Consider the following 25,759-nt stretch of genomic DNA (forward strand, 5'->3'; position numbering starts at 1 on the left):
GTTTCATTCCTTTCACGGGCAAAGATGAACACAACAAATTGGCCTGCTATCAATGTATAGGTCTTCATAGCTCAATTGGTAGCTCACCGCAGCAATAACGCAGAGGCCATGGGTTCGAATCCTGTTGAAGTCCCGAAATTTTTTTTCGGGTTAATTTGCAATTGCTTAAATTGGAATTGCGACTGCGGCGATCATATCTTCATTTAAATTTGTATTTCCGCAGTTCACATTAGGGCCATTTATACGAGGAAAAATAAGACGCGAACTTTCCGTATAAACGGCACATTTCGCCTAAAATAAGACGCGGCTTAGCTAAGACGCGTCTTATTAGATAAGGCATGCTCGTATAAATGGTACAGTTGGCGTCCTATTTAAGACGCGTCTTATGTAAGACGCGTCTTATTTTTCCTCGTATAAATGGCCCTATTATCATTCTATATATCTTCTATTTAAGCACTGTTGATGGAGAGGGGAGGGGCGCTTATTCGGGGGAAGGCGCTTATTAGAGCGTGGTCGCTTATTTGAGGAAAAACGGAATCCTTACAGCCCTCTTACACTTTTCTGTGCTGTGAGGCAGGCTAAGGTTGTCTGTGCAACTGAATTAACCTCAATCTAACCTACCCTAGTCTTACATGTAATGAAGGACATTTTTTCTGGATAAGTAATACCTTGAGTGGAGATATTCCTAAATTTACTCAGGATCTAGGGTAAAGAGTATAAATATATCTTTTTGATGCTTGTCATCTGGGAAAAAAGAGTAGTAACTTCATGTTACGTACTTAACGTATCAAGAAACACTTTAATTGATAATGGCTAATGGCACTTGTGTTTACAGTTATGGAAATGCACGTAATTATTTCGTTATTTTATAGGAAGTTGCTATCACTAAGGTTACAAGTGTTGTCAATGATGACAAATCTGCCGAACAAATTGAAAAGGAACAGATCTCGTCTTTAACAAAACAGGACTCCAATAGCCAGTCTATATTAGCGTCACTGGTTCGTCCCATAGCTGTGCAAGAGGTGCCATCAGTGAAAGATACTCACACAGTGGAAGACAAGGAACAAGCCACAAGGCCCGCACTTCCTCATGTTTCTTCGCAGCAGATAGAAGAAAAGGATGACAATGATATTGAGGTCGTTAGTGGAAACGATCCCCTTCCCTCCACTGAAGATGTCGCTCCTGTAGAGCCCGTCTTAGCTGACGACTCAGCACGACTTCCTCTTTTAACAAGGGAAGATACCATCGATGTGTCAAGACCAGAGTTGAGTACACCAGAAAAGCCAGCTCCTGCCAGAAAACCAATAAAGTCCCGACTTCCGGCGACAATATTTTCGGAAACTTCAAGCGATTCTGCGCTAAGCGGTGGCTTTCACTTCTCTTTACCAAAGGAGCCGCTTAGACCACAAGTTTCTACTACACCACCCCCTATCAGACCTGCCCATCACCACACACCTGACTCAGAGGACAGGGTTAGCAGACGCAGTATTATGCCAGACGCAGTACTTCCAGTGGTCTCAGAAACACCTGGCATGTCTAGTCAAGGTAACCTACCAGTATATTGTAAATGAGTTCAATTTTTATCTTCACAATGGAAAAAGCGAATAGCCTTACTTAGAAAATAGACCGGTCTTCATTTAAGTGTTGTTAAGCCCCGTGTTAATCGGATGCAGCATTGTTGGATGTTACATGTCGTGTTGTTGCGTAAAGTTTGAAACCAGTCAAACTATTAGCAGTGATATGCCATTGGCGCCAAGCGCGGAAAACGCCAGCTTTATAAGAAGCTATCTTGGATTTTGCTTTTACTTTTCGGATTGGCTGAGTTCTAAAAAGTGACGTGAAAATTTTAGCCATTTACATACCATAGAGCATGGTCAAATATCACGGTAAAGGTTGACAAATAATTGCCAATATTGAGGTTAGAACTTTTGTACAGTTACTTTTTATTGAGAATAGAAATTTGATCTTACAAAGTAAATAAAACGAATTTCGGATCAAAAAAGAAATCTGTTTATTGCCCAAATCGAAAGCAATCCAAGATTCACTAAAGAAAAATAGTAAGTAGTAGCCAGCTTGTTTTTTTATGTCATGGTAATGGACGTCATGAGAAAGAAAGAGGTTTCGCCCCGTCTACACGAATCCGCACATTATTGAAACCGCATATTTTGTTTCCTGGATTGGTTTGGACGGGCCTCTGAACCACTGCGGAGAGCGGTTTCCAAAAGATGCGGTTTTGGTGAGCGGATTCACTTTTTTCATGTGGACGGAAGGTTGATTCGCGTCAAAAAAATAAGCGGGTTTAAAAATGTCCAAGTTCGTGTGGACGGAGCCGTTAAATAAGCAAAAAAAGCAACTCTACACGTGCAGAGTTGTTCATTATCAACAATAGGGAGCTTAAGCAACAGCGTTTTTGAGCGACGGACGTCAACCGGAAGTGGACTTTTTGCATCATTGGGGAGCGGTTTGGTTGAAACTCTCCGGTAAATCGTCTTTAAAAGAGAAAAGAAACTCAGCAATACAAGTTTGTTAGCGTCAAGGCATATAAAAAGGGAGAAGGCCTCACTTCCGGTTGACGTGCGTCGCTCAAAAACGTCTTTGCTTAAGGTCCCTATTAAGTGACGACAACTTCAAAAAACAATAGGTTTAATGATCAAAACAACAGCTCTGCACGTGCATCACGCTTTTTAGTACGTTTGTTTGACGTCCACTGCGCGACTACGACGTGAAGCCTCTTAATTTGACGTTTTATGGAGGACGTGGACATATGACGACGAATTGTCCTTCCTCTTTTTGAACGTGAATAAAATCGTTAAAAATTCAACTCCAGGAAAAGTCGCCTGCATTTGACATATTGAGCGGGTCCAAATAGACGCGATTAAGTTTGAAAGAAAGCAAATTCATTTTTTTTGCGACGTTGTGACTGCCGTCGTCGTCGACATCGATGGGGACGGCGACGTGGCTTAAAAAGTGAATTAGAGTGGATTTCCACTGGTGCGTTTTTGGCTCCGCACGTTAACGCTTGTAAATTTTAATCACGTAAATAAAATAGAGGCAAGATATAAAGTGTTGAGATTAAACGTGAAGTTGAGCGAGGTTCTACATTGCCTATATTCTATTTGCGAACGTAAATTTACGCACGTACGCACGTAAAAATTACGCGACAGTGGAAATCAAGCCATAGCGTTTTTTCAGTCGGCATCGCAATTCCTATTCATTTACTGTGTAAAATGTAGGTGACATTTTCAAGTCGTAGTCGTGCAGTGAGGGCGAAGAAATATACAAACAATCGTGATACACGTGCAAAGTTGTTTTTTTCGCTTATCTGAGGGTACGTTCACACGAATTTTCGACCGCTTATAAATTCTTGCGTTTAGGTGTTCCAGTCACACGGAACCAGCCGTTTTTAAAAGTTCCGTGTTAACACAGCGAAAACATTCAACTGTCCCGTGTAAACCAAGTGTCTGGTCAAATTTTTCAGCCGGCCGAAAATTCATCCCGTGCAGTGTGAACGTAGCCAAAACTTATCTGTCATCGTTATCATTGGCATATTATTAATACCATTATTACTGTCATTAGCATACCGAGTAAGAAGCACTATACCAAGTTGTTTCATAGTCCAGATCTCATTCAGTCTTAACATTTAGAAACTCAATTTGGTGACCAACAACTTGTCTCCGGTTTCTTAAAATAGCTCCACCAAGCTCCTTGGTCCAGGCTAGGCCCCAGTCCCTGACGATCTCAATGCCTCGTCACGGTTCGCCACTCAGTGATTCGGAAAATTCAGAACCAGTATTTCGTTTCCACACCGCCTTTCCGTCGGTTTCACCGTCACGAACAAGCTCATCAAATGTACAGATCGACTCCCCCGAACGTCAACGGTCGATCTTTAGCCGTGCTCGAGAAGCAATGGCGAAGGGTAAGAAAAGAGACGAGGTCGTCGATAATGACGATGATCCGTTTGCATTTACTGCCGAAGACGAACATCCAGGGCCGCTTAGAAAGAGAGCGAGGAGATCATCTCCAAGAAGCGAAGGAGAGAAAGAGTTCATGCAGAGGGGAGAACAAGGTCAGACTCGAGACATACCTATAGAAAGCGCTGTGTGGTCGACCTCTTTCGTCGAGCATTGTACCACGCGCAGAAAAAGGCAAGAGGATTCTACAGAGCAAGAGAATTTGCATGGAACGTTAAGCGCCAAACGTGGACACCCGGAAGGAAGTAGCGGGTCTTCTGAGAGTGAGGAACCCGAAGAACCTCAATCCAAGCGAGCACGGAGGGAAGATGACAGACTGCATGTAGAGGAGATGCCAGAAAAGGACTCGTCAGAAGATGTGCACTATCGGCAAATAATACACACTCGCACTGTTACTACCGTTACGACTCAGGTTCAACGAATGGTGACTGTTAGTATAATCGATAAAGGGTCGGGTGAAGTCGTGGAAGTTTTGACATACGAGGAGGATGATCGACCGAAGGTAGAAAGCGAGGAGAAGGAAAACGAGGAAGTCAATGAATTTGTGGAATCCTCAAATGTAGATGGCTCGCGAAAAATGGGTACTTCAAAATTACTCAAACAAAAAGACAAAAAACAACAACCTAGAAGTTCTCCAAGAATAAAGAGTAAGAAATCTCCTGTTTCTGCGAAGGTTGCCTCTAAACGACCTGCTGAAGCCGAGGCTGCGTCAGCAAAGAGTGGTGACGATGAAGCGAGGGAAAACATTGACCATCCCCAAAGCGCTGATGAGACAGCGAGTGTAATCCCTGCGGTCACCAGACAAGAGACAGTGCCTGTCACAGAAGAGGAACCAGCTCTTCAGCGCACTTCATCAAGTGACTCCTCCTTGACTCCCGGCACCCTAGTATTAGCAAAGTGGCATGATGGCTATTTTTACCCAGGAGTGGTGTCTACGAAGCAGTACAAAAATGGACGATATCTCGTCACTTTTGACGACGGAAACAAACGGAGGGCACCTCGGGAGAACATCATCAGAAAAGACTTGCTTCCTGCAGGGCAAAGGGTAATGGCTCAAGGCGAACAGGATGACGATTACTACGAAGAAGGAGTCATTGTTGGTTATTACCGAGACGGTGAAGAGCGAGGCTATGAAATCCAGACCCGGAGTGGAGCAATAAGCAGGTTTCCGCGTAGTAAGGTTATTTTATCTGAACAGCAAGCTGCCGCCATTTTATCTAGTGAGAGTTCAGTAAACGTCACGAGCGGCTCTAGTGTCAGTATCGGGGCTCACAGCTTGAGATTAAGGAAAGACGAAAGCGCGGGGAGTAGTGATTTAAGTACGCCCAACGTAACCAGGTCAGGAAGTGCAGCAGGCAAAGATACAACGTTAGACACCAGCTCCAAGGACACCAGTAAGAGTTCAAGTGGAGATAAGAGGCGTGGCAAAAAGCCTTTGCCACGTGCCAGTCCGAAAGGAAAAGCTTCAAAGGACAATGACGTAACGCCCAAGTCTACCCATAAGTCCGCTACTCATAAAGCTAAAGCCCAGCTTAGGCGAGCTGGGCACAGAATTGGAGTAGAAAGTGAGACTAGCTCAGACGAGCAGACTGCCCAAACTAGTAAACGGCGGCAGGTAAGAAGAGGGTTATCAGCTTCGTATGCCTCGAAATCTCCTTTGAAATCTTCAAGTGACGAACCAGGACCTGTGACACGTAGCTCGCCGCGTAAACAAATGGTTACAAATGAGGACGACGACAGGGAGACTGCAATAAGCCCGTTGCCGACCAACAGGAATGTCTTCGCTGGGTTTGCATTCCTTGTAACTGGTGGTTTAAGAGACAGAACTGAACCTGATGAATCAGACAGTGAGTCCGAGAGAATCGAATTTAATCGTGACATCATTAAGCGCCAGATTGAGGCTGGGGGCGGCGTGGTCCTCTCCGCATTTCCTCAATCCCAGATCTCTGGAGCAGAATGCTTCTTAATTTCTGATAGACATCAGCGTACTCAAAAGTATTTCCAATCTCTCGCTTCTGGAATTCCGTGTGTGTCGCATATGTGGATAAATGACTGCTGCTCAAGCAATAAGCGTCTGGATTACAAACGTTATCTGTTACCTGCTGGTGAGAGTTTGGAAGCTGAGGGAGAAATCGTGGAATGTCGTCCTCGCAGAAACATTCTGGGCAACATGCGGGTGAGTCCATAAGCAAGGCTCTGTTTTCATGAGAACTCACGTGACTTTAGTATGAGTATATTTTCTGAAAAATCATCTCAGAAAATTCTAAACCGTGTAAACAGCACACCTAAAGTCGCATTGATCTATATCTGTTTCACTCTAACACGCACCTCGCTGAGTTTACGGGTTTTCTTTCCAAACGATTTGGTTTGCAGAATTCTCAACCAAGGCCTCCTCCCTTTTGACGAGTGAATTTCTGTTTACCCTTGCAGCCCTAGATCAGGACGAATATTCTCCTCACTGATGGAAATAATTTAGCAGTCAAGACATGGAGCCGAATTAGGGCCGGTTGCGTGAACCGCGGTTCGAGACAATTTGTAGATCTCAGAATCCGTTTTTACAAGTTTTTTGAGTAGAAAAAATGCTTTTCTAGTTTGGGCTTTATTTGAACGTGACTTTAATGGTTAGAAATTATATTGTGGTCGCTGCCTTAGGGCTTTAAGAGTTGACATGTCTTGCTTTCATTTTATCTTATTAAACAGGTTTTTCTGCACGGGAGCCAGCAGTTCAGGGACACTTGGACCAGTGTGCTTCTCGCGGCTGGATGTAAGATGGTAACTAAAATTCCCAACCGTTTTGATTACTATTGTGATGTCATCGTATGCGAGAATAGCAAACTCCCGGCTAGTGTCAAGCACGCCGCTACTATGCTGGGAATTCCTATGGTGTCACTGGAGTGGCTCCTTCAGTCGCTTATAAATGGCCGGCAAGTTGCTTTCGACGGTCACCCTAAGTATGATTACCGTTACAAGAGTGCGTGACTGATTGTACCAATTGAGAATGCCTGACCATGGTTGAATCGTACAAATGCGGACTGTACATAGTTTTTTAACAAAACTAGTATAATTACTCTGAGCAATTGCAAGGCGATTTTTCTTGGATCAATCAGTGCACAGGAAAGCCTGGTGAAAAAGTCAGGAATGTTTTTGGTAATATTTACCTTCCATCTGTTTGGTCAAGTAAATAGCGTGTAGGTAAGTTATTAAGTTGGTTTAAATATTATTAGACTTGTTAATTAGGTATGTAGCTATACAGAGCGGTTTTCAATTTTATGAAACCGTAGCAAGGACACTGAAATTGGTCAAGAGAACTCAATGCAAATACCTGTGGTCAGTTTCAATCGCGGGAATTACAGTAAGTTACAATAGACCTCTTTAGTGTGTATGTTTTGTGTTACCACTCAAGACTAGAAAACTTCGTTTTATTCGAGTGCATATGTACGCATACTTTATGAAAAGACAAGGGTAAATTCCCCTACGATCTTCATTGGTAAAACAAAACAAATAAGCTAAAGGGGTCTATTGTGTAATGCATTTGGTTATTACTGTAAAAAAGGAGTGCAAGGCCTTTTAGCCAATCACATTAGAGTGGTAAATCCAAAGCAAACTTAAAAAGTGCTGGTATTTGCGTTAGGTTCCTCGTGTAATTAGGGACCGGTCATTATTTATGTGGGGGGGGGGGGGGGGAGGGATTTTTTTTGTTTCAGCACGAAAGAAAAAACGTAACCCACTCCTTTAAGGCCATTAGTTAATTCTTGACCCACCCCCATATAACTTTATATAAGAGGTGACCCACCCCCAACCCCCTTCAATCTATACCTCCATAAGGAGTTCCTGTTCACTGAACGAAATCAGCATATCTTGTGGACCAGTGTCCTACTCTGCGGCCACTTCTTGTTGATGTGCCTTCTTGTATTGTTACAGTATGACTGTCATCATCTGATTCACTTTCGCTTTCACTTTCATCACACAAAACAAGGTCATTGTCACTGTCACTCTCATCACTGTCCTCACCAACACTGATGCTTGAAGGAAATGTAGATTCCTTTGAAGTTTCATAATAGTGTACTGTGATTCGCTTGATTTTGTCGATTTTCTTTCCGTTCTTGCCAAGTTTATTATGCTCAATGTATTTGTGCAACTCGGGGACTTTCAGAGTGTCAAGCTCCCCCTTCTCTACAAGTGTTTTCCAGTCATAGCAATGTACATCTTTTATGGCTCCAACAAGCTTTTCTTGCTTACGGATTTCATTGACATTTTGCAGCTGCGACAAGTGCTCAATGTAATTCTTCACCAGTTTTTTTTTTTGTATTGCATGAGAATTTATTTAGATCTTCCACATGAATTGTAGTGAGTGTGATTCTTTACAAAACACACGATGACCCACCCCCAATCATCATGAAATTCTCTTTTGGCCCACCCCTTTTCTCTAAAAAAAATAAATAGGCTTGGCCCACCCCATGATTTTTCCCCCCGCCCCCCCCCCCCCCCCCCCCCCCCCCCACATAAATAATGGCCGGTCCCTTAATCCCAAATAAAATAAATAATTTTCATTCCAAATTATAGTTACCTTAAAATTTTAAATTATTTCGATGACGGAAAAATTAATTAATCTAATTCACAATTTCATAAAACACCATTAATGATCTTAATTTTCTTATGATGTTTATTTTTATTATTTTACCATAGATTAAGAAAGATTGTTTTATTTGTGCATATTTATGTGCTTTGAGAAATTTATACAAGTTTTAAGCTTGACTCAGATCAAAACCGATTTAGTTAATTAATTTCTTTTCTTTGTTTACATAAAATGTCAATTTTAGGCCCATCTTGAAATGAAAGCATGAGTCTTTTAAGTTATCTTATTTCACGATGTTACATCAGAAGATGCATAGTTTTACTTTTAGCTTATTTATTTTACTTTGATTTGTAATTTTATTTTTTGTTGTTATGGCTAATACAGTTTCACAATAAACATTTTGCCTCGTTATTTTTTGTTTACTGCGTTGATTCAGTGCTAGGGTTTGTCGCCCTCTGGTAATCGTGCCCAGGGCTTGGTGATGAAGGCAAACCGATGAATGTTTAAAGGAAGCTTCTCTCATTTTTCCCAAGCTTGTTATCCAACATGACATCGCTTAATATTGAGCTTTACTGCATTTTGGTGGCAGAATGGAATTTATGACGTTTCCATGTCAAAGAAAAAAGCCCATCGTCGTAACGCTCGGTAGTGATCAGAACTGTTAAGCACCTTTCTTTTGAAATTTGGTATTTCCTCATTGACATTCATCGGACTACTTTTCGGCGAATTTCCTCATTTTTTTCTTACTCTTTCAACGCTTCTTGTATACGTTTTCTATGTTCTAAATTACCAAGAAAATTTCTGTACATGTCGAAATTTTCCACATGCACTATATTGGTCAAAGAGGAAAAATTCTTCTAAAAATTCTAAAATGTGTGTCGACAAAAAAAAAGATGTAGCTAAGACGTAACTGACCTATCAGAAAGCGCATTGGAAAATTATACAAATACAAGAATATTTTATCAAAAGGCGATTTAAAAGTGATGGGAACCTGTCAGTACGGCGTTCGTGTTGAACTGTCAGTGGGAATTAGCAAAAATTAAAGCTCTTTTCTCGTGCGCGTACTTGTCTCGCGGCTTCCCTCTCGTTTCCAAAGTTCCATTTGTCTATCGTGCTGAGAACTCAAAATTCTGTTGCACTTGAATTTTGTAGGTTGTCTAATTTCAACAATCCGATCCGATCTTACGAAAAATCGGGGACTGTAAACGTCGTAAGTAGCCCTTTGGGTTCTAGCGCGTTCAATTGTCTCATTTCCTTTCCCTCTCAAATTGGGTATGGAGAATCACAATAAGATTTTGTCCATCAGGTTAACTAGCACATCTCTAGAGGTGAATGAGAGACGAATGTAACCTGAAACTCAAAACGCTCTCCCTTATCAAAAGGAAGACATGAATTTCGTCATATTTAACAATTATTGAATAAGACTAAGATGTGAAGGATTATGCTGATGGACGAGGCTGTTATCGATCAGCATAATACGTTAATACGCGTATTTTTGCATTTCGTCCGTTTAGTTTTCGTCAGAAATTCAGCTATTTCGTCTTTGGATAACCGTGAACACCATTTTTTCGCCGGGAATTGGAGCCAATCAGAAACGAGGAAATATTTGAATGAAAAAAAAAATAGAATTTATACTTTTCTCCATGGGGTTTAGGGAATAAAATAAAAGAAGTCACGTTGAGGTATATTTAGTACATTTATTATTACAAAGGGTTGTGTATCATGACTCCTCTGCCTCGCAGACATACGATGAGGACATGTTCAAAATAAAGACAGTTGTGTTTTATCAAGGTTAAAACTTCCAGCGAGAAGCGCGATGAGTTTCAGACCTGATACTAAACACGTGCAGTGAGTGTTTAGAACATCTTCAGACACGTCCCCAGAGTATTTTACTTCTATAGTATTGCTAACTGATCTAATTCTCTTTTTACAACGGTCTTTTAAGTGATGTTTTTTTCTGTACAATGATTTCTTTTAAAAAGCTAACTGAATAAATTACTAGTCTTCTGGTCAAGTTAAAAACTTGATAAAGGAAGTCGTGGTTTGTTATCCTCACAAAAGGTGACTTTGTACTCGTGAGTCAATATGTTCAAGAAGAACTATGAGCGCGGTGAAGAGTTCTTTTATTTAATAGGCCATTTCCCAGTTCCAAAAAAATCTCACTTTCAAAACGAGGCTAAGTGCGAAACCTTTGTTGTGAAAATGAGTTTTATTTGCATCATAATTAAAACTCATTTTCATATCAATGCCTTCGCACTTAGCCTCGCTTTGAAAGTGAGATTTTTGGGAACTCGGAAATGGCCTATTTACATGCTAAATGACCAGAAACGGCCCAATCTTTTGAAGGCACAGAACGTATTAACCGCTGACAGATGGCCTATTGGCTAAAAGTTGTTACAAAGAGCTTTGGCACAAAGCTGTCTTCCTTCAGTAGTCTTCATATTGCACAGACCCAAAAGCACTTCAGGTGTACCTTGCAGACTTGGAGATAACTCCAGTATTTCCGTAACCTTGAAGTACCAACATGTTAAATGTTAGTTAAAAAGAATGTAATATATAGATTTAGCCAGGGCTAAAAGCGAAGCTCCCGTTAATAAATTCATAATTTAAATCAAACAATAAACTTGTAATCCACAGATCAGGGCACATTCATTTGACTTTTGAGGCAAAGGCTAGTGATTTTGGAGAAAAATAATTTGACAGTCCGAGAGTGAAACAAATTTTACATCGAGTTATTAAATAGTCTTATTTGTACACCCAAAAATAGCAATCATGTTCGATCACAGTAGATTAGGCCTGGAAAACAAATAGACCTATTCGTGTATTGTATTTGCGTTAGCTGTGGCATTCACCAGTCTCTCCAACACTGCTCCGTTTGAGAGACTATGGATAATTGGACAACCCCGAAATATAGTTTTAAGAAACACACGCGCCACGATAGACCTTGGTGGCAGCCAATTTACACGTTGCATTCCTCTGTCTAAAAGAGAGGCCAAAATAAAAAATCAGGCCGGATTTTTTGTGTTCGACAAGTTTAGTTTACTAGTAAATCTTGGCGACGAATCTGGTGGCGTGTAAACCAGCCTTTTAAACATACTTTTTCTCATCACGTCTCAGGTAAACAGTACTCTGAGACCCTTTTTTTATCATACAGACCTCGGACAGAATTTGTTCTTTTTTGCCCTATTTAAACCTATAATTCTGCAGTTTTTCACAATTTGCAAGAGAATTTGCACTCATTCAATATCCACGACGATCAAAGCACGCGCTTCCTTTGCACAACAAATTATAGCATTGAATTATAAAACGTTGTCATGAAGAGAATTCTCAGATAATGCCGGGACTTTCAGTTAGAAAAATCTGGTCCTATGTGATATGCAGGGTAATAATTACGGGCTTTAAATGAAAACGATAATCAATTAACAATTAATCAAAACATGGATGTACAATATCAGGTTGCAGGCTCCCAAACTAGCTAGAAAGTGTAAGATTAAACATTGGTATGCCTGTGGTGCCGACGAACGGAAGGTCGGGTGGTCGGTGTACGGTCACGTGATTGTCGAATTTTTTTTCTTAGCTATGGGGCTTCGAATTGAGCCCGTGATCAAATAAAATATCAGCGCAAAACTTTAAACACTACGTGACCTCAATGGATAGAAAAATGAGCCCGCGATACACTTAGGTGATGATGGGCAGCGTATACTCTAGTTTGACAGCTGTCAATTAACCTTCATTAGAATGGCGAATATTCGAATTAACAGACTACGAGTGTGAGTAAGACATATCCGTCCGGCATGTAGTGGAAAATGCCAGATCGTGTACCTAAGCGAACCTGAGCCCACGTTATTAGTTTTCTGATAGTGGTCTGCACATGTCCCATTTTGACAGCTGTCAATTGACCTTAATTTGGCTTGCCAATATAACTTTAAACGACTGTCAGCCAACTGACAGCCTTGCCCGGCGTAGTTTCGTTTTTATGTTGAATTGGTAAGTGTGACATATTATATCAGCTTATATAGAGGGGCAAAACGACTGGTCTTTCATCTGAGCCCGCGAGATGGCCATGTGATAATTGTCAGCGGATGTCTGATTTTGACAGCTGTCAATCTAATCGTACTCATACGGATGGTTTACATAACTAAGAGGCTAGTCAAGTTGTGCAAGATCTAGTGTGACATTTGACATCGGCTTACATGAAGTGTGTGTACGGGTGGGCGTACGCTACGTCATAACCAAATTTTCTCGGATGGATAGTTTACCAAATTTTCTTACCCATGGTGCTCCGCTGCGCGCGCTTCGCGCGCGCGAGAGCTCCGCTATTATGAACGTATCGATAAACCGCAAAAGGTGTCTATTGGTAACCATATGCAGATAAACAGTATAATCACCAATTATTGGGTGAGGCTCAGTATAATATGAAGAATTAAGCAGATCGAGGAGGATTTTCGGCCTCGAAGGATAACACCCTCCAGGATCTGCATAGGTCTTCATATCATACGAAAGCCGATTCCAATTGTTTTATTACTCAAAATATTTCCAACCCAGTCAACAACCGTTCGGCAGTTCTTAAAGATATGTATATTTTAGCAGACATCCTTCAATTGTCCTTGTCATCCGTTGGGCAGTATTTTTGCTACTCTTGCTCATTTTTTAGAAAGTAGTTTGGCCATTTACTAGGGTTCTTTAAATGTGTTCTACCCTTTCAAAAAAAATTCCTTCCTTGTTTAGCTACCGCTAAAATTTGATGTGACATGTCATGATTACATGTACTATGCTTTTATTTCATTGTTATTGTGAGGTTCTGCTTGAGACTGGGCCTGTTTTGTACAGACTGGCTGCACTATGGGACTGTTCAAGGGACCTTGAAAGGTTCCCATAGTACAATTCGAGACAACGACGACCCAGTGTCACCTGCACCTCAAAATACTCAGTAGCAGGCTATGGTGTTTGGCTACTGAAAATGGTTGTTTATATTGGCGCCAAATTTACAATTAAGATTTTCGATGTTAAAAGTCGATTCTACAATAATTTGTACGCATTAAAGGAGAAATCCAGATTAGCTTGAGTTAATGTAGGCTTCTTTAACCTTTCTGCTCGTTTGTTTAAGTATTCCAGGACAACAGATAATTGACCTACCAAGTCTTGAGGTATATAGCCCGATAATGGCCCAACATTTGCACCAGTGCCGGCAGCAGCTTGTTGGAGGAAGGAAACCAGCAATGCTGGCACTGGACCCACCTCAGTAGATTTAATAATAGCAATAAAATCTTCACAAAGGCGAACTAACAAAAGAGAGAACAATTATAATCAGATTCCGAACAACACAAGCTTCCCTGATAAACACTGATTAAGATTATATATGAACTTTGTTAGTTGCTATACCAACCACACAAGACTCGATCATACCTAAGGCCTGTTGAATACATGAAGATGAACCTTCTAGTCGCTTCATCTTTGCGGGACTGAGGTCAAAAAGAAAAAAGAAATAAAATGTAAAATGCTCGCCCTTGCATTTTAATTCTGCTACATTATTTCGCTTTGAAAAGACTTTATGTTTAGAAAAATCCATTAAAATAAAATTTTATAAAGAAAATGCAAATATACTCATGTTCAACAAGTGCCTGTAAAGACACGAATGAGTTTTTATTCCAAATATTTTTGGTCACAATGATCCACAGCCTAATAATAAACAAATCTACATGAACGTGGGAAGATGAAAGGCTCTTTCCTACATACCACGCAAAGAAAGGACACGAGCCAAATACACGAAAAAAAGGTACACTCTAATGTTTAGCGGCCAGTCCATGAAAATGACCGTCACATATCTTGGAGGCAATATTACCGACCTGGCCATCTTATTCTGGGGTTCATGGTATGAGTCTAACATTCTTTTTACCCTTTCCTCCTTCGTTCTTGCCAATTAACTTCAGTCTATTAAAAGAAGCCTCATTGAGAAAAATACACCAGTAAACAAAGGTCTTCTGCGGTTTCGTCTTCGTCCAAAGGAGTCATCCTAAAGTAAGCTATACCAGATGATGTGCTTATTTTGACAAGCCTTCAAAAAAACGTTAGAAGGGTTCATCTTCTAAAAAAATTGTATGGTATTGCTATTTCATTTTTGTGGGCCCAACGTTTCTATAGTTTGACTATGATTTTCCTTTTGCTAGCCTTTTACTGCCTAATTACGAGAAATGAAAAAACGTTCATATTTTACATTTTGAATTTTGCCCACCCTCCTTACCGTTCAACTCCTTCATCACTTGAATCTTGTTTTGATCGCGTCAGTTCAATATTCAGTCCCAGGCACACCGCGTGTGCTGTCATCCGTGCAAGAGCCCAGCCCTGGGGAAAAGCACAACTATCTATTTAACCCTTTCACTGCCAAATGTACCCAAGGGCAAATTTGGACCAAATTTCCAAATTTCATTTACTAAAATTTTGAGAAACAAACAGCATCATATGAAACAGGCAGGGAGCTTTCATTTGACTCAAAAGTTAGAGCCACCTTACAAAACTCCATCAAGCACTCTGGAAGTGAATATGGTTAAATATAGCTCTTACGTGAACGTCCATTGTCTTTTCCCCGAACTTAGAGAGAACAACAAATCAGTGATTACTGAAATGAGGAGAATCCCAATCGGGGTCCTTGGATAGAAACTGAGGGATTGGTATGGTAACACAAGTCACGGTCATATCATTGTCATGGCGGATAATGGTAATAACTGATGCGGTAACCCCTGCCAGTTTTCTCTTGGACGAATTTTTTTTTTGTCCAAAGGGATATAGCTGATCATTGTGACCGGTAAAATTTTCCATTGCTGCTGTAAAAGGGACAGGGTAATCTTATCTGTGAAGTGACATTAAAAGTAAGAGTAACAGTAGTATTTTTTGGGTACACACCTTTGGATCTCCTAAAATTGTTTCAGCGTCTGCATGATTCACGATCAGTGGTAGAACCTGCTGCAGAAGACACGGCACCAGGCCCTCGGCGTCAAACATCAGAAGAGAACTGGCAACGTCAGCTGTTGAATACAAGATAATTCACCAAAAAATTAAAGTATGCATATAACAATACAAAGGATCTCCCACAATGGATTTTAGCGCCAAATGCAATAAAAATTAATTACCTGCTCGTATCATTTCGTCGTGCCGGGAGAATTTCATAACCTCCTGATAAAAAAATAAAACATTTTAGTTAAAAGGAAAGAAAAAAGAACTTCTAAGAAAAGAAAGAGCTCATGAACTAAATATAAAAGGTTTGTAAGTAGTATACTCTCTGGCCCACAGAGACAAGAATGTGCAACCACAAAGATAACAACAGTGGACGCTGCAGTCTGCCGTGTTTCAAGTCGGGAATCTCTTAATGCACAACAGAGAAAGGAACTGATCGCTGTTAACAATTCTTCCTCAGCAACGTTGGTACCCCAAACCATCAAAATGAATTGCCGAGAAAAAAGATGCTGCGCCAGACAAAACAGAATTCTGTGAACAATTTTTGAAAGCACACGTCCGTTAAATAAAAATTGGTTCCACCTCAGCGTCGCGTTCATAAAAAAAATTGGATGGCATAATGTCCTCGTGAACAGCTCATTTTGTCGTCACGTCACGCAACGTTCCGAGGAGCTTTGCGCGACGAGACAGTGAATGGCTGTCACTACTCACGTTGCTATCATTTTTGTTTGCTGTTCACAGCCTAAGGGTACATGGAAAAAGAAGGCTAGCAATTGTGCTGAGACAGAAGAGTTAAGAAACATAAGGACAGCCTTCATTACCTTGATTAAACTGTAAATGAACCATTCCTTTCCTCCAACGGTTAAAATATATCTAAACTGTTCAATTTTCTTACTGCCCAGACACCGTACTTTGACAACATCCATGAACAACTTTGTCAGAGACTGTCGACAGACAATAATTTCAAAACATTAACTTTACTTTGCAACATCACAAAAAATTCACGTAACAGTGCCTTCACGCTCTGCAGGGCTGCTCGAGATTTCAACGTTACACTAAGCTGTCGAATTAAAATATGTTGAAAAATCTTTGTTTTGTTTTTTTGTTTTTTGTTTTTTGTTTTCACTTTTTTTATTTAAATCACACTGTTATAGTTCACAAAAAGTACATAATTACGTAATAAGGAATTAAAAAAGAGGGAAGAGACGAAGTGTATCTTACAACATTGGCTGTATAACTAAACAGAGTTTATCAATAACATAATTTTTCTAGCTGATATTTAATTTCTATTTGGTTTTAAAAATCTTTTTGAACAGCTGTTGCTTATAACCGCGGTACTTACTTGTAGGACAGGTTTTCCAACTGAAATTGGATTACCACCGTCCAAAGTATTACCTGACAAACAAGACAAAACAAAAGAAAACAGAAAAGAAAACGGCCAGGGTCAAAACTCGAACCTTTCATTAGACAAAACTAATGCTAATGAGCGAGATCATATATTTCTACCTTTAGATTCCTCACATGTGAACCTGGACCTATGTTTTGGGTTTAAAAAATCCGAGTTTTGACTAAGCAACAAGTATCCCAGTGCTTTGTTTATTGCACTCTACAGTTTTCGGTGGCTTCAGGATCACCAACGCGCGCCGATAAGCTTCGCTTGAAGTGCACGACAAAAGAACTTAGCACTCCCCACACCCCCGTGGAACGCAAGCTTGTCACACCGAATATTTTACGATTATTCAAGTAAAGCATCCGCTCAATCTGCGAACGTGTCAGCTGGACCAAAAGGTTCATTCTTTTGTCAATGAATTTAGGTCGGTATAATTGACAATATCTTCATATGTTTGAATTTTTTCTCCCTTACAATCTTAACTGATACGTGTTACCTTTTCCTTCAACGCTCAGTGACATTCTCTCCATGACTTCAAGCAGCATCGAACACCTTTACCAGGATAAATAAAAGATAAGTAACATAACCCAGTTTCAGAGATTAACATTTACATACGTTGTACCATGTACTGAATAATTTTGCATTTCATTCATCGAATTTTCTGGAATAACTGCAACTCTGAAATAAGCGAACCCCCCCCCCCCCCCCCGCCCCCGCCCTCTGCCAAACAAACAAATAAACCGCCTCAGATAGGGGAGGGGCCTCCTGAGATAGATTTTCTTTTCCGCTGCTATCTGATGTTCGTGGTCTTTTTAAACCACCAGTAATATCGTAGTTCTGACTTTTGGGCCCTGTGCTGTGACCATTCAAATGAAAACCTCTTCAGCAGTACTTTCACCAGGCAGTACATGTATATGCTTTTCAGTTTCTCCATTTTGTGTGTATGAAAGAGAATTTGGGATTTTAAGGATTATAATATTTTATTCATTATAAAGAGTGGCTTACCTGTCAACAAATCCCTGGGGAAACCCTTTGGGATTGACCGGTCTCAAAAGGAAACTGACTAATCTGGGAATAAGATGAGAGGTGTGAAAACATTTTAGTTTTTTAAGTTCTGTACACATCCTAACATTTACTTCAAAAACGAAGAAGCGACGTAAAACCTTATACTCACTTTGGCTTACTCCCTACAATTCACATGACAGTGCATGGAAGGATAAGAGTTAAATGTACACATATTTTATGCATTGGATAAAGTTACAATAAGGCGGAAAATTCATTTTGAAATAATTCTTAAGGAGCGACGTAGGTTTAAGCCAAAGTTGTATTGGTATCAAAAGAAATGCTTCAGGCTTGTCTTAATCGGTTATGAGAGACGTTAACTTTTTACCCTTTAGGATGTTTTCTCTCTTCTGCCGTTAAGGTATGGATATGTCCACAGCACCATGAACAAGCACAGACTGCCAGCGCAGGGGCCTCGTACTTCAGCAGCTCGAATAGTTTCTAAAAAGAAAGGCAATGAAGATCAATATGACAGCCTTTAAACAGCTCGGCGGGACAAAGACTTTGCTAACAGGCTTTCAATAGAACGGTATGATAATACAGAGAAATGAACAGCAAGAACAGAGGTCTGATAGACAATCAAAGCGCGGAAATGTCGAAAAGTTGTCTTCCATGGCTTTGTTACACAAATAAATATCCTAACATGTTTTCTGAAACTAGCCCCCAAAGATTTAAAAAGGCCTAAAAAGCCTGATAAAAAAAAAATAATAGTAAAAAACAGCGAGGGAGATTTGCCTCCTTACAAACGATATAATACAGAAGAAATCTTAGAACAAGGAAATCAAGTCTTGAATTAGCCAGGGGATTTAAACCAATCAGAAACAGAGAAATATTTTGAATAAATAAAACTGTCTATTATTGATTTGATTTTTTTTTCTTTCAATAAAGTAATATTTGAACCGACCTTATTTCAATAGCCCGCTTTTCACGGACACCACATTGACACTGTCTGTGAGTCCTTATTACCGAAGTACATCCGTACGTCGCATCATTCATGATTATGTTTTATATTTAACAATGTTCCTGCTAGAGAGTGTAATCACTGTAGCTACTATTAACCGTATTCTTCTGCAGATTTCATTTATCTGAAGCTGATTATACGCATTACCTGAGACTAACCACAAGCTAACGCTATCTGTAACTTATTACAGGCAACAAACTACCTGTAGCTTATTTAAGACTACAATTGCCAGCAGCTAAATAAAAAGGTTAACAAACATGTTGGGGCTGATTACTGATTCACAGTACCTCTAATTCATCACGATCAGGGGTGACAGCTTTGGACTCCCATTGACAAGCCTTCATCACATGATGCATAGCGTTGGCCACGTTCACACAATGCTCATCCCAATTTACTTGGCTGACGAATAAAAGTAATGAAAAGTTGAATAAAAATGACAACCTTTCACTGCAACCTACAACACTCATGTCCACTTGTCAGCACAAGTTTTCGACCTTAAAGGGTATGAAATTTCCAAGAACAAATTTTGAAGATCAGTATAACTTAAATCTACATTTCGACTTTAAAGGGTATGAAATTTCTAAGAACAAATTTTGAAGATTAGTATAACTTAAATCTACATGTATATATTAGCAGCTGTATTTCCTTTTTATAGCGGCAGTGGAAGAACACGACATACTAAAAATTTAAACTGTTACAAGGTTTTTGCTTTAGAACGCCGTAAGAGCCGGTATCTAACGCAGCCATCGATGAATCCCTTGCGACACTTTCTCGACGAAAAACCAAACAATCAATTCAGCTTTGAAAAACAGAGGAAGAAACTTTCTTGTTTCTTATCATCGGTCGGCACAGCAAATCAACATAAGGGACCTTAAGCAAAGACGTTTCTCACTGAACAAACCTGAGGCCATGCCTTCACTCATGTAAATTTGTATTGCCAATTGTCTTTACTCTTTTAGAGACGATTTGTCCGTGCAAATATCTGGTCAAAACCACTGTCCAATAATGCAAAAAAGTCCACTTACGGTTGACGTGTGTCGCTGAAAAACGTCATTGCTTTAACTTCCTAGTATTAGCCTCTAAACCTTACATACAAGCTCCAAGACTACTGCAGTAGTACCTGGCAGGGAAGGCTGAATTACTGAAGAACTGATCGAGCAGTTCATTGACTGCAGCTTGGTTTGTTGACTGCAGCTGTGTATCAGGAATAAAAGCTCTCCACTTTTCGATGTCAGGTATGTAACGTGAAATCCACTCCACAACGAACGGAGTTGGTGTACGAGTCTTTACAACATCCAAAATCACCTGAAACGTAAAGCTTTCGCGTTATTTGACGGTTTACGTATTGATTGGCATCGCTGTGGAAATTGGTTCAGCTGAGAACAAGTGCAGCTCTCTAGATGGAGAGTGCATTGGTCATTGAATGGTTTAGCCTGCGTAGTTGGCGGAGATCATACCGTCAGCGCGCGTATTAAGGCAGAGGAGTTGCGAATCCGCGCCGAGAATGGCGAAGAGACGCTTTGAAATAAATTTTTTGCGGCAAAGCGGCGCGAATGGCGGCATCGCCACCAAAACCTCACTTGCGAGGACGAACAATTCCGCCAGCTACGCGGGATTATCATCACATGATCAATTCCATCAAATATGAATAATCCTCGGAGGAAACTCTTTACTTCGTTACCCTGCTAATAAAGTACACACCTTTCGGCCATACACCTGCCCAATATGACACAGAAGCAAAAACGACGTGTTGAACAGTTCTCCTCTGATATTTCCTCTTTTAACTGCAAAACAGACGCAAAAACTCAAATGCAATCATGGATTCTTTTGTACGATTTTCTACGTCCCCGCAACAGCTACTTCCAAAAGCTTAGCCTACACAGCTGTCATTCGTCTTATACGCAGTTTTTTTTAAGGTTGTCACGCAACGCTCCTCACCTCAAGGTAGTTTGTTGGGAGAAGTGTTTAGTGACGACACAAAGAACGGACTGTTTAGAGACTAAACAGTCACTCGTGGAGTCGATCTTTTCAAAGCGTATGAGACGCCAAAGGAGCTGGACACGAGAATGAAATAAGAGGAACGCTAGGGATAAGAAGTGAGCTGGTTGACAAATGAGAAGCTGTCTTTTTCTCAAATTAGAAATAAACCTCCCCAGAAACATTCTTACGTGCCAAATGCAGCCCATCATAAGTGCAAAGTGTACAGTGTACAGTGTACGTGTTCTTTTTTAAACTAACCATCTTCCATGTCTGTGGCAGCATGAACAGTTTGATCATTCACTCTACAAAAAATAAAATAGCAAGCAAAAATATGGTCACTAAATACATTTGCACAACACATCAACTTGCTTTACTTTTGGCAAGTGCAAAACGTACACCGTAAATGACCTAATAAACGCAAACTTGCAAATAAACGCCTCTTATCTAATAAACGCCCCCCTCTATGCTGTTAAAATTGTATTGGAAGCCCCTCTCTAATACACGTCCCTGTCTAATAGACGCCCCCCATCAGAATTAATCCAAAATACTAGGAATTAGCCAAAAAGGAGCAAAATCATTCAATTCATTCAGTTACTTGCTTGATTAACCTGGGTTTGCCTCTTTCATCTTGTTCAAAGTTAAGTTCAAAGTAAGAATAGACTAACGATGGCAACACTATAACCACTTAGCGAAGATTCTGACATCGATTTTGGGATTTGAAAAAGCTATGTGGATCTCTAGACGGCCTAGACGTATCAATTGATGGAATGGATATGCCGCTTCTTTGAAACGCTCTTGATATTTTCGCCGAAAGCATATTAGTTTTGTTGAGACTGTTGCAAATATGAGAATAACCACCTCTCCCTTTTAAACGACTCCTGTCTAAAAACGCACCCGCTTGGACCCCTAAAATTAAACAGACCCCCAGGCGTTTATTAGGTCATTTACTGTAAGTGCTTTCCATAGTAAAGGTAAACAGCTCGAAATAGTCATCCCCTAATTAAATAAACCTGAGGTTAACGGTGGGTTCACTTTAATCTTCCTCTTTCAATCAGCGCTCCGTTTTACGGGAATTAAAAGCTATTTAAAGCTACACGTAAACGTAAGCGGGAAAGATCATATATCTCACAAGGAGCTCTAGGGGGACTGGCCTCCAATTTCAACAAACCTCCAACGTCGGGATGCAGTTTAGTAGCCACTGTTGGAGAGGCAAGAATGAGAGTGTTTCCCAACTACTTCTTTGGGAACCAAAACACGGCAGACGCTCATTGACCAACTAGAGTACGACAGCGGTCTTACGAGAAAGGATCATTTACCTGTCATGGCCAACAGACGGGAATGGGACAGACTTGTTGCATGTTGTTGCATACTATTGCGAGTTATTTGGAATTTTGCGCGAAGTTTGAAAACCCGTCAAATTTTTGAGCCAACAACTCCCTACATTTCTTTTGTTCAGTGATCGCCGAAACTTAGCGCAAGAATGTTGGATCCGTTTGCACAGTTCTTACAACATTTTTGGGGCCACGCACGCTCATTACACATGGTCTCCTTGGAGTTTACAAAGTCTTATGGGTTGTATCCTTTCCCCGATGCACTACAGGTCCCGACATTGTTTGGAGTTGTTCTGTCCGTTTGCACGTAGCTTGAGAATCGAACTCGAGACCTCTAGGCTCTAGCACAGACAGTTGCGCACTAAACAACTGTGCCAATCCTTGCTCCTTAAAACAACACATGAAAACCCATAAAGTGATTTGTTGATCAACCACGGTCTGTTAAATTTTAGTAAAGGTACATCTTGAGCAACGCAGGGATACCTCTAAATTAGTAGAGTGGAAACATTTTGAAAATGGAAGAATAACCCATTAAGTACTAATTAGCAAGAAGTCAAACAAATGGTATCTCGAAATTTAGCCAAAGTGAAAGACTGCAATGTATAACACAAGTCCTTTTTAGGCTTTCATGGAGCAAAATCTCAACCTCCTTTTCTATTAAACCATCCAATCCAACGCTACGCACTCTCCTAAGAAGTCTCCACATCCATACTAAACACATTCAGGATAATCATTTTATACAAAATTATTACCCTTTCCCATGAAAACCTTTTATATAAGTATCTTTGAAGTCGTACTTAACAAGTCCTCTAATAAGGTTTGGTAGTTTTCCCACACTTGCTGCTGCAACTGTCATCCACCTAAACTTCTCCAAATTTAAAAGAGGAGCCAGAAATTTCTCATCCCGACTGCTGAGATCAGACTCCAGAGCCTGAAAGTTAAACACAGCTCGGTAATAAAAAAAAGGTTTATACATTTATTTTGAGGTGGATTACCAACACCAAGCTCCACGAAAACCTGCCATATCAAGATAATTGGAGAATTGGGTTGCCCGAGAATGTATATGTTGTGGTTCAATTTTATCCTTGGTTTAAACTTTAATTTCCTTTGTTTCAAACTTATTATCATATATTACCATACCCCAAAACAAAGGAAATTAAAGGATAAAATTGAACCACAACATATATATTCACGTTCTGACCGATCATTACATTGTTAAATCGACGCTTTTTCAATTAAGAGAATAAGGAAATGATCACAAAAATAAAATTCGTTTCCCCTTGAAATACCTAGTTGACGGGGCTGCCGCAGGCCTCATCCCTATTATTAATATTGTATAGTTTGTTTGAAGATGGAGAGCATGGGTTTAAAATGTCCTCAAAATCTTACCAGCAGGAGAAATATTCAAACAAATGTTTTCGTTGAAAGAAAGCAGGTTTAGCATCATTACGGCCTATTTCGTGACTTATAGGACAAAAATGATCTCAGGATATCGAATAATTAATGCGAAACAAGTATGAGAACTTCAGCATCGAAAATACGTAATGATACAAGAAGTTTCAGAACTTCAGCAACGGAAATTATTAGTTTTTAATGGTCTGCACGTTTCTTATCTTAGCAAGCGAACACACTGAAATTTCTTATGTAAAGATAAGACTGGGGTGGCACAAGTTCATATGAATGGTCTTTAGAATGTACAATGTACTTAATACTCACTGAAATTATTTCTTGTATTCTGTTCTCTGCAATAAAAATCACACACTTCGATAAATACGTCCTGAAAGAAATTCTTTATAAGAAAGTCGGCAAAGCATTCGCAAGCGGCCACCTCGGAAATTCATAAAAGTGGTTGTAACTAGAACTGTTTCAGGTTAACGAGAATGGGCTCGAGAAAGAAATCGTGAGCGCGGTCTATGAGAGCTTTTTGCAAAAATCCTTTTGGCCTATGCCACAACCTTCAGGTAAATTCAAATGTTAAAATAATAGTATCTTTTTCAGAACTATTAACTTACCCGCATCTTGGACTTGATGGGCAGGGTGATTTAAGGCCGTCTGGCTTTCCAACAATTCTTGAACTTCGCGATGATCAGCTGATAACATTTTTTGCCTGCAAAGTAAAGTAACCACAACTGACTGTTAACTAAGTAACATGATCTTTTAAGGAAGGTTTTCATACAGTAGTAGTCAGTTGTGGAACACCTTACCATCAGAATTACGAGAAGCGACGTCCTTATTATATAGGCAGAGATGGAAACCAGCCTCCAAGATATGTTTTATTTTTCAGATCATACGAAAGCCGAATTAAAAAATTGGTTTATTATTTATTCAAAATATTTCCAAGTTCTTAACTACCTTACCTCCTCCTAGAATTTCTTTAGTTCAAAACAACTGCCTGTTTCTTAAAACCGTTTCAGAATATGTACAGTCGCTTTATTCCTTGCAGATACTCGAAAATGGAGATGACATTTTTTGCGCATTTTTGCATTTGTCACGGTCCGTTTTAGTCAGTAATTTGGCTATTTTGTCTGCGGATGGTCGTGAACTCTTTCGCCACCATTTTTTTGAGTTCACTCATGCCACACAGCTAGACTGCCACGCCACTGCCAGGAAACGAAGTGTAGTTTTCGTTTGTTTTATACCTTGGTTAGGGTTTCTTTATTTTTATTTTTATTTTTTTGCATAACTATGTCATAAATTTTGTCGACAAAACAAACCTCTGACAGATGAGTTGTTCCATTCTCTCTGTAGTCTCTTGATTGAGTCCCTTACAATACTGTAGGACAACTTCTTTATAACAGTTGCATCTAAAGTAAAGAATTATAGTGAGTTTAAAACTAAGTTTTGCTCTTGCAATCATAATTATTAAACGTAGCCTAGAAGATTATTCACCGTTTTCACATAGACATAGACTACATGTATAACGCACCTTGTTTACTACCCCCACCTCCCGCCCCCAAAAAAATTGCATAAGCATTGTTTGTAATTTTTCCTTGGTATTACAGTCGTCCCAAGAGAAATCGAAGATAAACATTAAACAAAATTTGGGGGCCTAAACAAGGTGCAATAATAATAATAATAATAATAATAATAATAATAATAATAATAATAATAATAATAATAATAATAATAAGGTCGTTAAGAGGGGAGCCCAAGTGCTAGACGAGTCTGGTATGAGGATGGACGAGACAACTACCATCACGGCTCTTGGGGAAGGAAAACACTACAAATTCCTGGGGGTGCTAGAGAACGTTCGACAGGATAAACGGCTGGCCCTAGCTTGCGCGGCTAAAGAGTATCTACGCAGGATATCTATTATATGGTCCAGCCCCCTGTCTGATTGTAACCGTGTGCAGGCATCTAATCAGTATGCACTCCCGGTCCTGCAGTACCTAATGTGGACACAGCATTGGCCTCTATCAGAGTTGAGAGATGTGGACAGAGCAGCTCGGAAGATCATAGTTGAGAACGGTGGCAAGCACCCAGCTAGCCTGACTTCTTTGTTATATCTACCAAAGGAGAAAGGGGGTAGAGACCTGC

At 40.1% G+C, this 25,759-nt stretch overlaps 2 protein-coding genes across 3 annotated transcripts in view; one reads left to right on the forward strand and one right to left on the reverse strand.

Moving 5' to 3' along the window:
- LOC140934452 (uncharacterized) overlaps nucleotides 1–7,500 on the forward strand; it is a 19,224-nt gene extending 11,724 nt beyond the window's left edge. The window contains exons 6-8 of the mRNA XM_073384075.1: nucleotides 873–1,545; nucleotides 3,692–6,147; nucleotides 6,672–7,500. Of these exons, the coding sequence (XP_073240176.1) occupies nucleotides 873–1,545; nucleotides 3,692–6,147; nucleotides 6,672–6,950 (3,408 nt within the window). The 3' untranslated portion in view covers nucleotides 6,951–7,500. The remainder of the gene's footprint in view (nucleotides 1–872; nucleotides 1,546–3,691; nucleotides 6,148–6,671) is intronic.
- Nucleotides 7,501–10,230: 2,730 nt separating this feature from the next.
- Nucleotides 10,231–25,759, reverse strand: part of LOC140933091 (mediator of RNA polymerase II transcription subunit 24-like) — a 29,493-nt gene continuing 13,964 nt past the window's right edge. The window contains exons 12-30 of one of the 2 annotated variants that reach the window (XM_073382608.1): nucleotides 24,937–25,026; nucleotides 24,235–24,329; nucleotides 23,939–23,964; nucleotides 23,020–23,153; nucleotides 21,150–21,193; nucleotides 20,613–20,695; nucleotides 20,032–20,216; nucleotides 19,199–19,310; nucleotides 18,279–18,391; nucleotides 17,894–17,956; nucleotides 17,385–17,440; nucleotides 16,841–16,893; nucleotides 16,320–16,442; nucleotides 15,675–15,717; nucleotides 15,448–15,569; nucleotides 14,789–14,889; nucleotides 13,954–14,009; nucleotides 13,684–13,829; nucleotides 10,231–11,057 (exon numbers count right to left, since the gene is read on the reverse strand). In XM_073382608.1, coding sequence (XP_073238709.1) covers nucleotides 10,932–11,057; nucleotides 13,684–13,829; nucleotides 13,954–14,009; nucleotides 14,789–14,889; nucleotides 15,448–15,569; nucleotides 15,675–15,717; nucleotides 16,320–16,442; nucleotides 16,841–16,893; nucleotides 17,385–17,440; nucleotides 17,894–17,956; nucleotides 18,279–18,391; nucleotides 19,199–19,310; nucleotides 20,032–20,216; nucleotides 20,613–20,695; nucleotides 21,150–21,193; nucleotides 23,020–23,153; nucleotides 23,939–23,964; nucleotides 24,235–24,329; nucleotides 24,937–25,026 — 1,771 coding nt within the window. In that variant the 3' untranslated portion in view covers nucleotides 10,231–10,931. Of the gene's footprint in view, nucleotides 11,058–13,683; nucleotides 13,830–13,953; nucleotides 14,010–14,393; nucleotides 14,571–14,788; nucleotides 14,890–15,447; nucleotides 15,570–15,674; nucleotides 15,718–16,319; nucleotides 16,443–16,840; nucleotides 16,894–17,384; nucleotides 17,441–17,893; nucleotides 17,957–18,278; nucleotides 18,392–19,198; nucleotides 19,311–20,031; nucleotides 20,217–20,612; nucleotides 20,696–21,149; nucleotides 21,194–23,019; nucleotides 23,154–23,938; nucleotides 23,965–24,234; nucleotides 24,330–24,936; nucleotides 25,027–25,759 lie in introns of those variants that run through there. The other variant, XR_012165018.1, reaches the window with a different exon arrangement.

This window comes from Porites lutea, chromosome 4 (genome assembly GCF_958299795.1).
Source record: "Porites lutea chromosome 4, jaPorLute2.1, whole genome shotgun sequence".
Lineage (NCBI taxonomy): Eukaryota > Metazoa > Cnidaria > Anthozoa > Scleractinia > Poritidae > Porites > Porites lutea.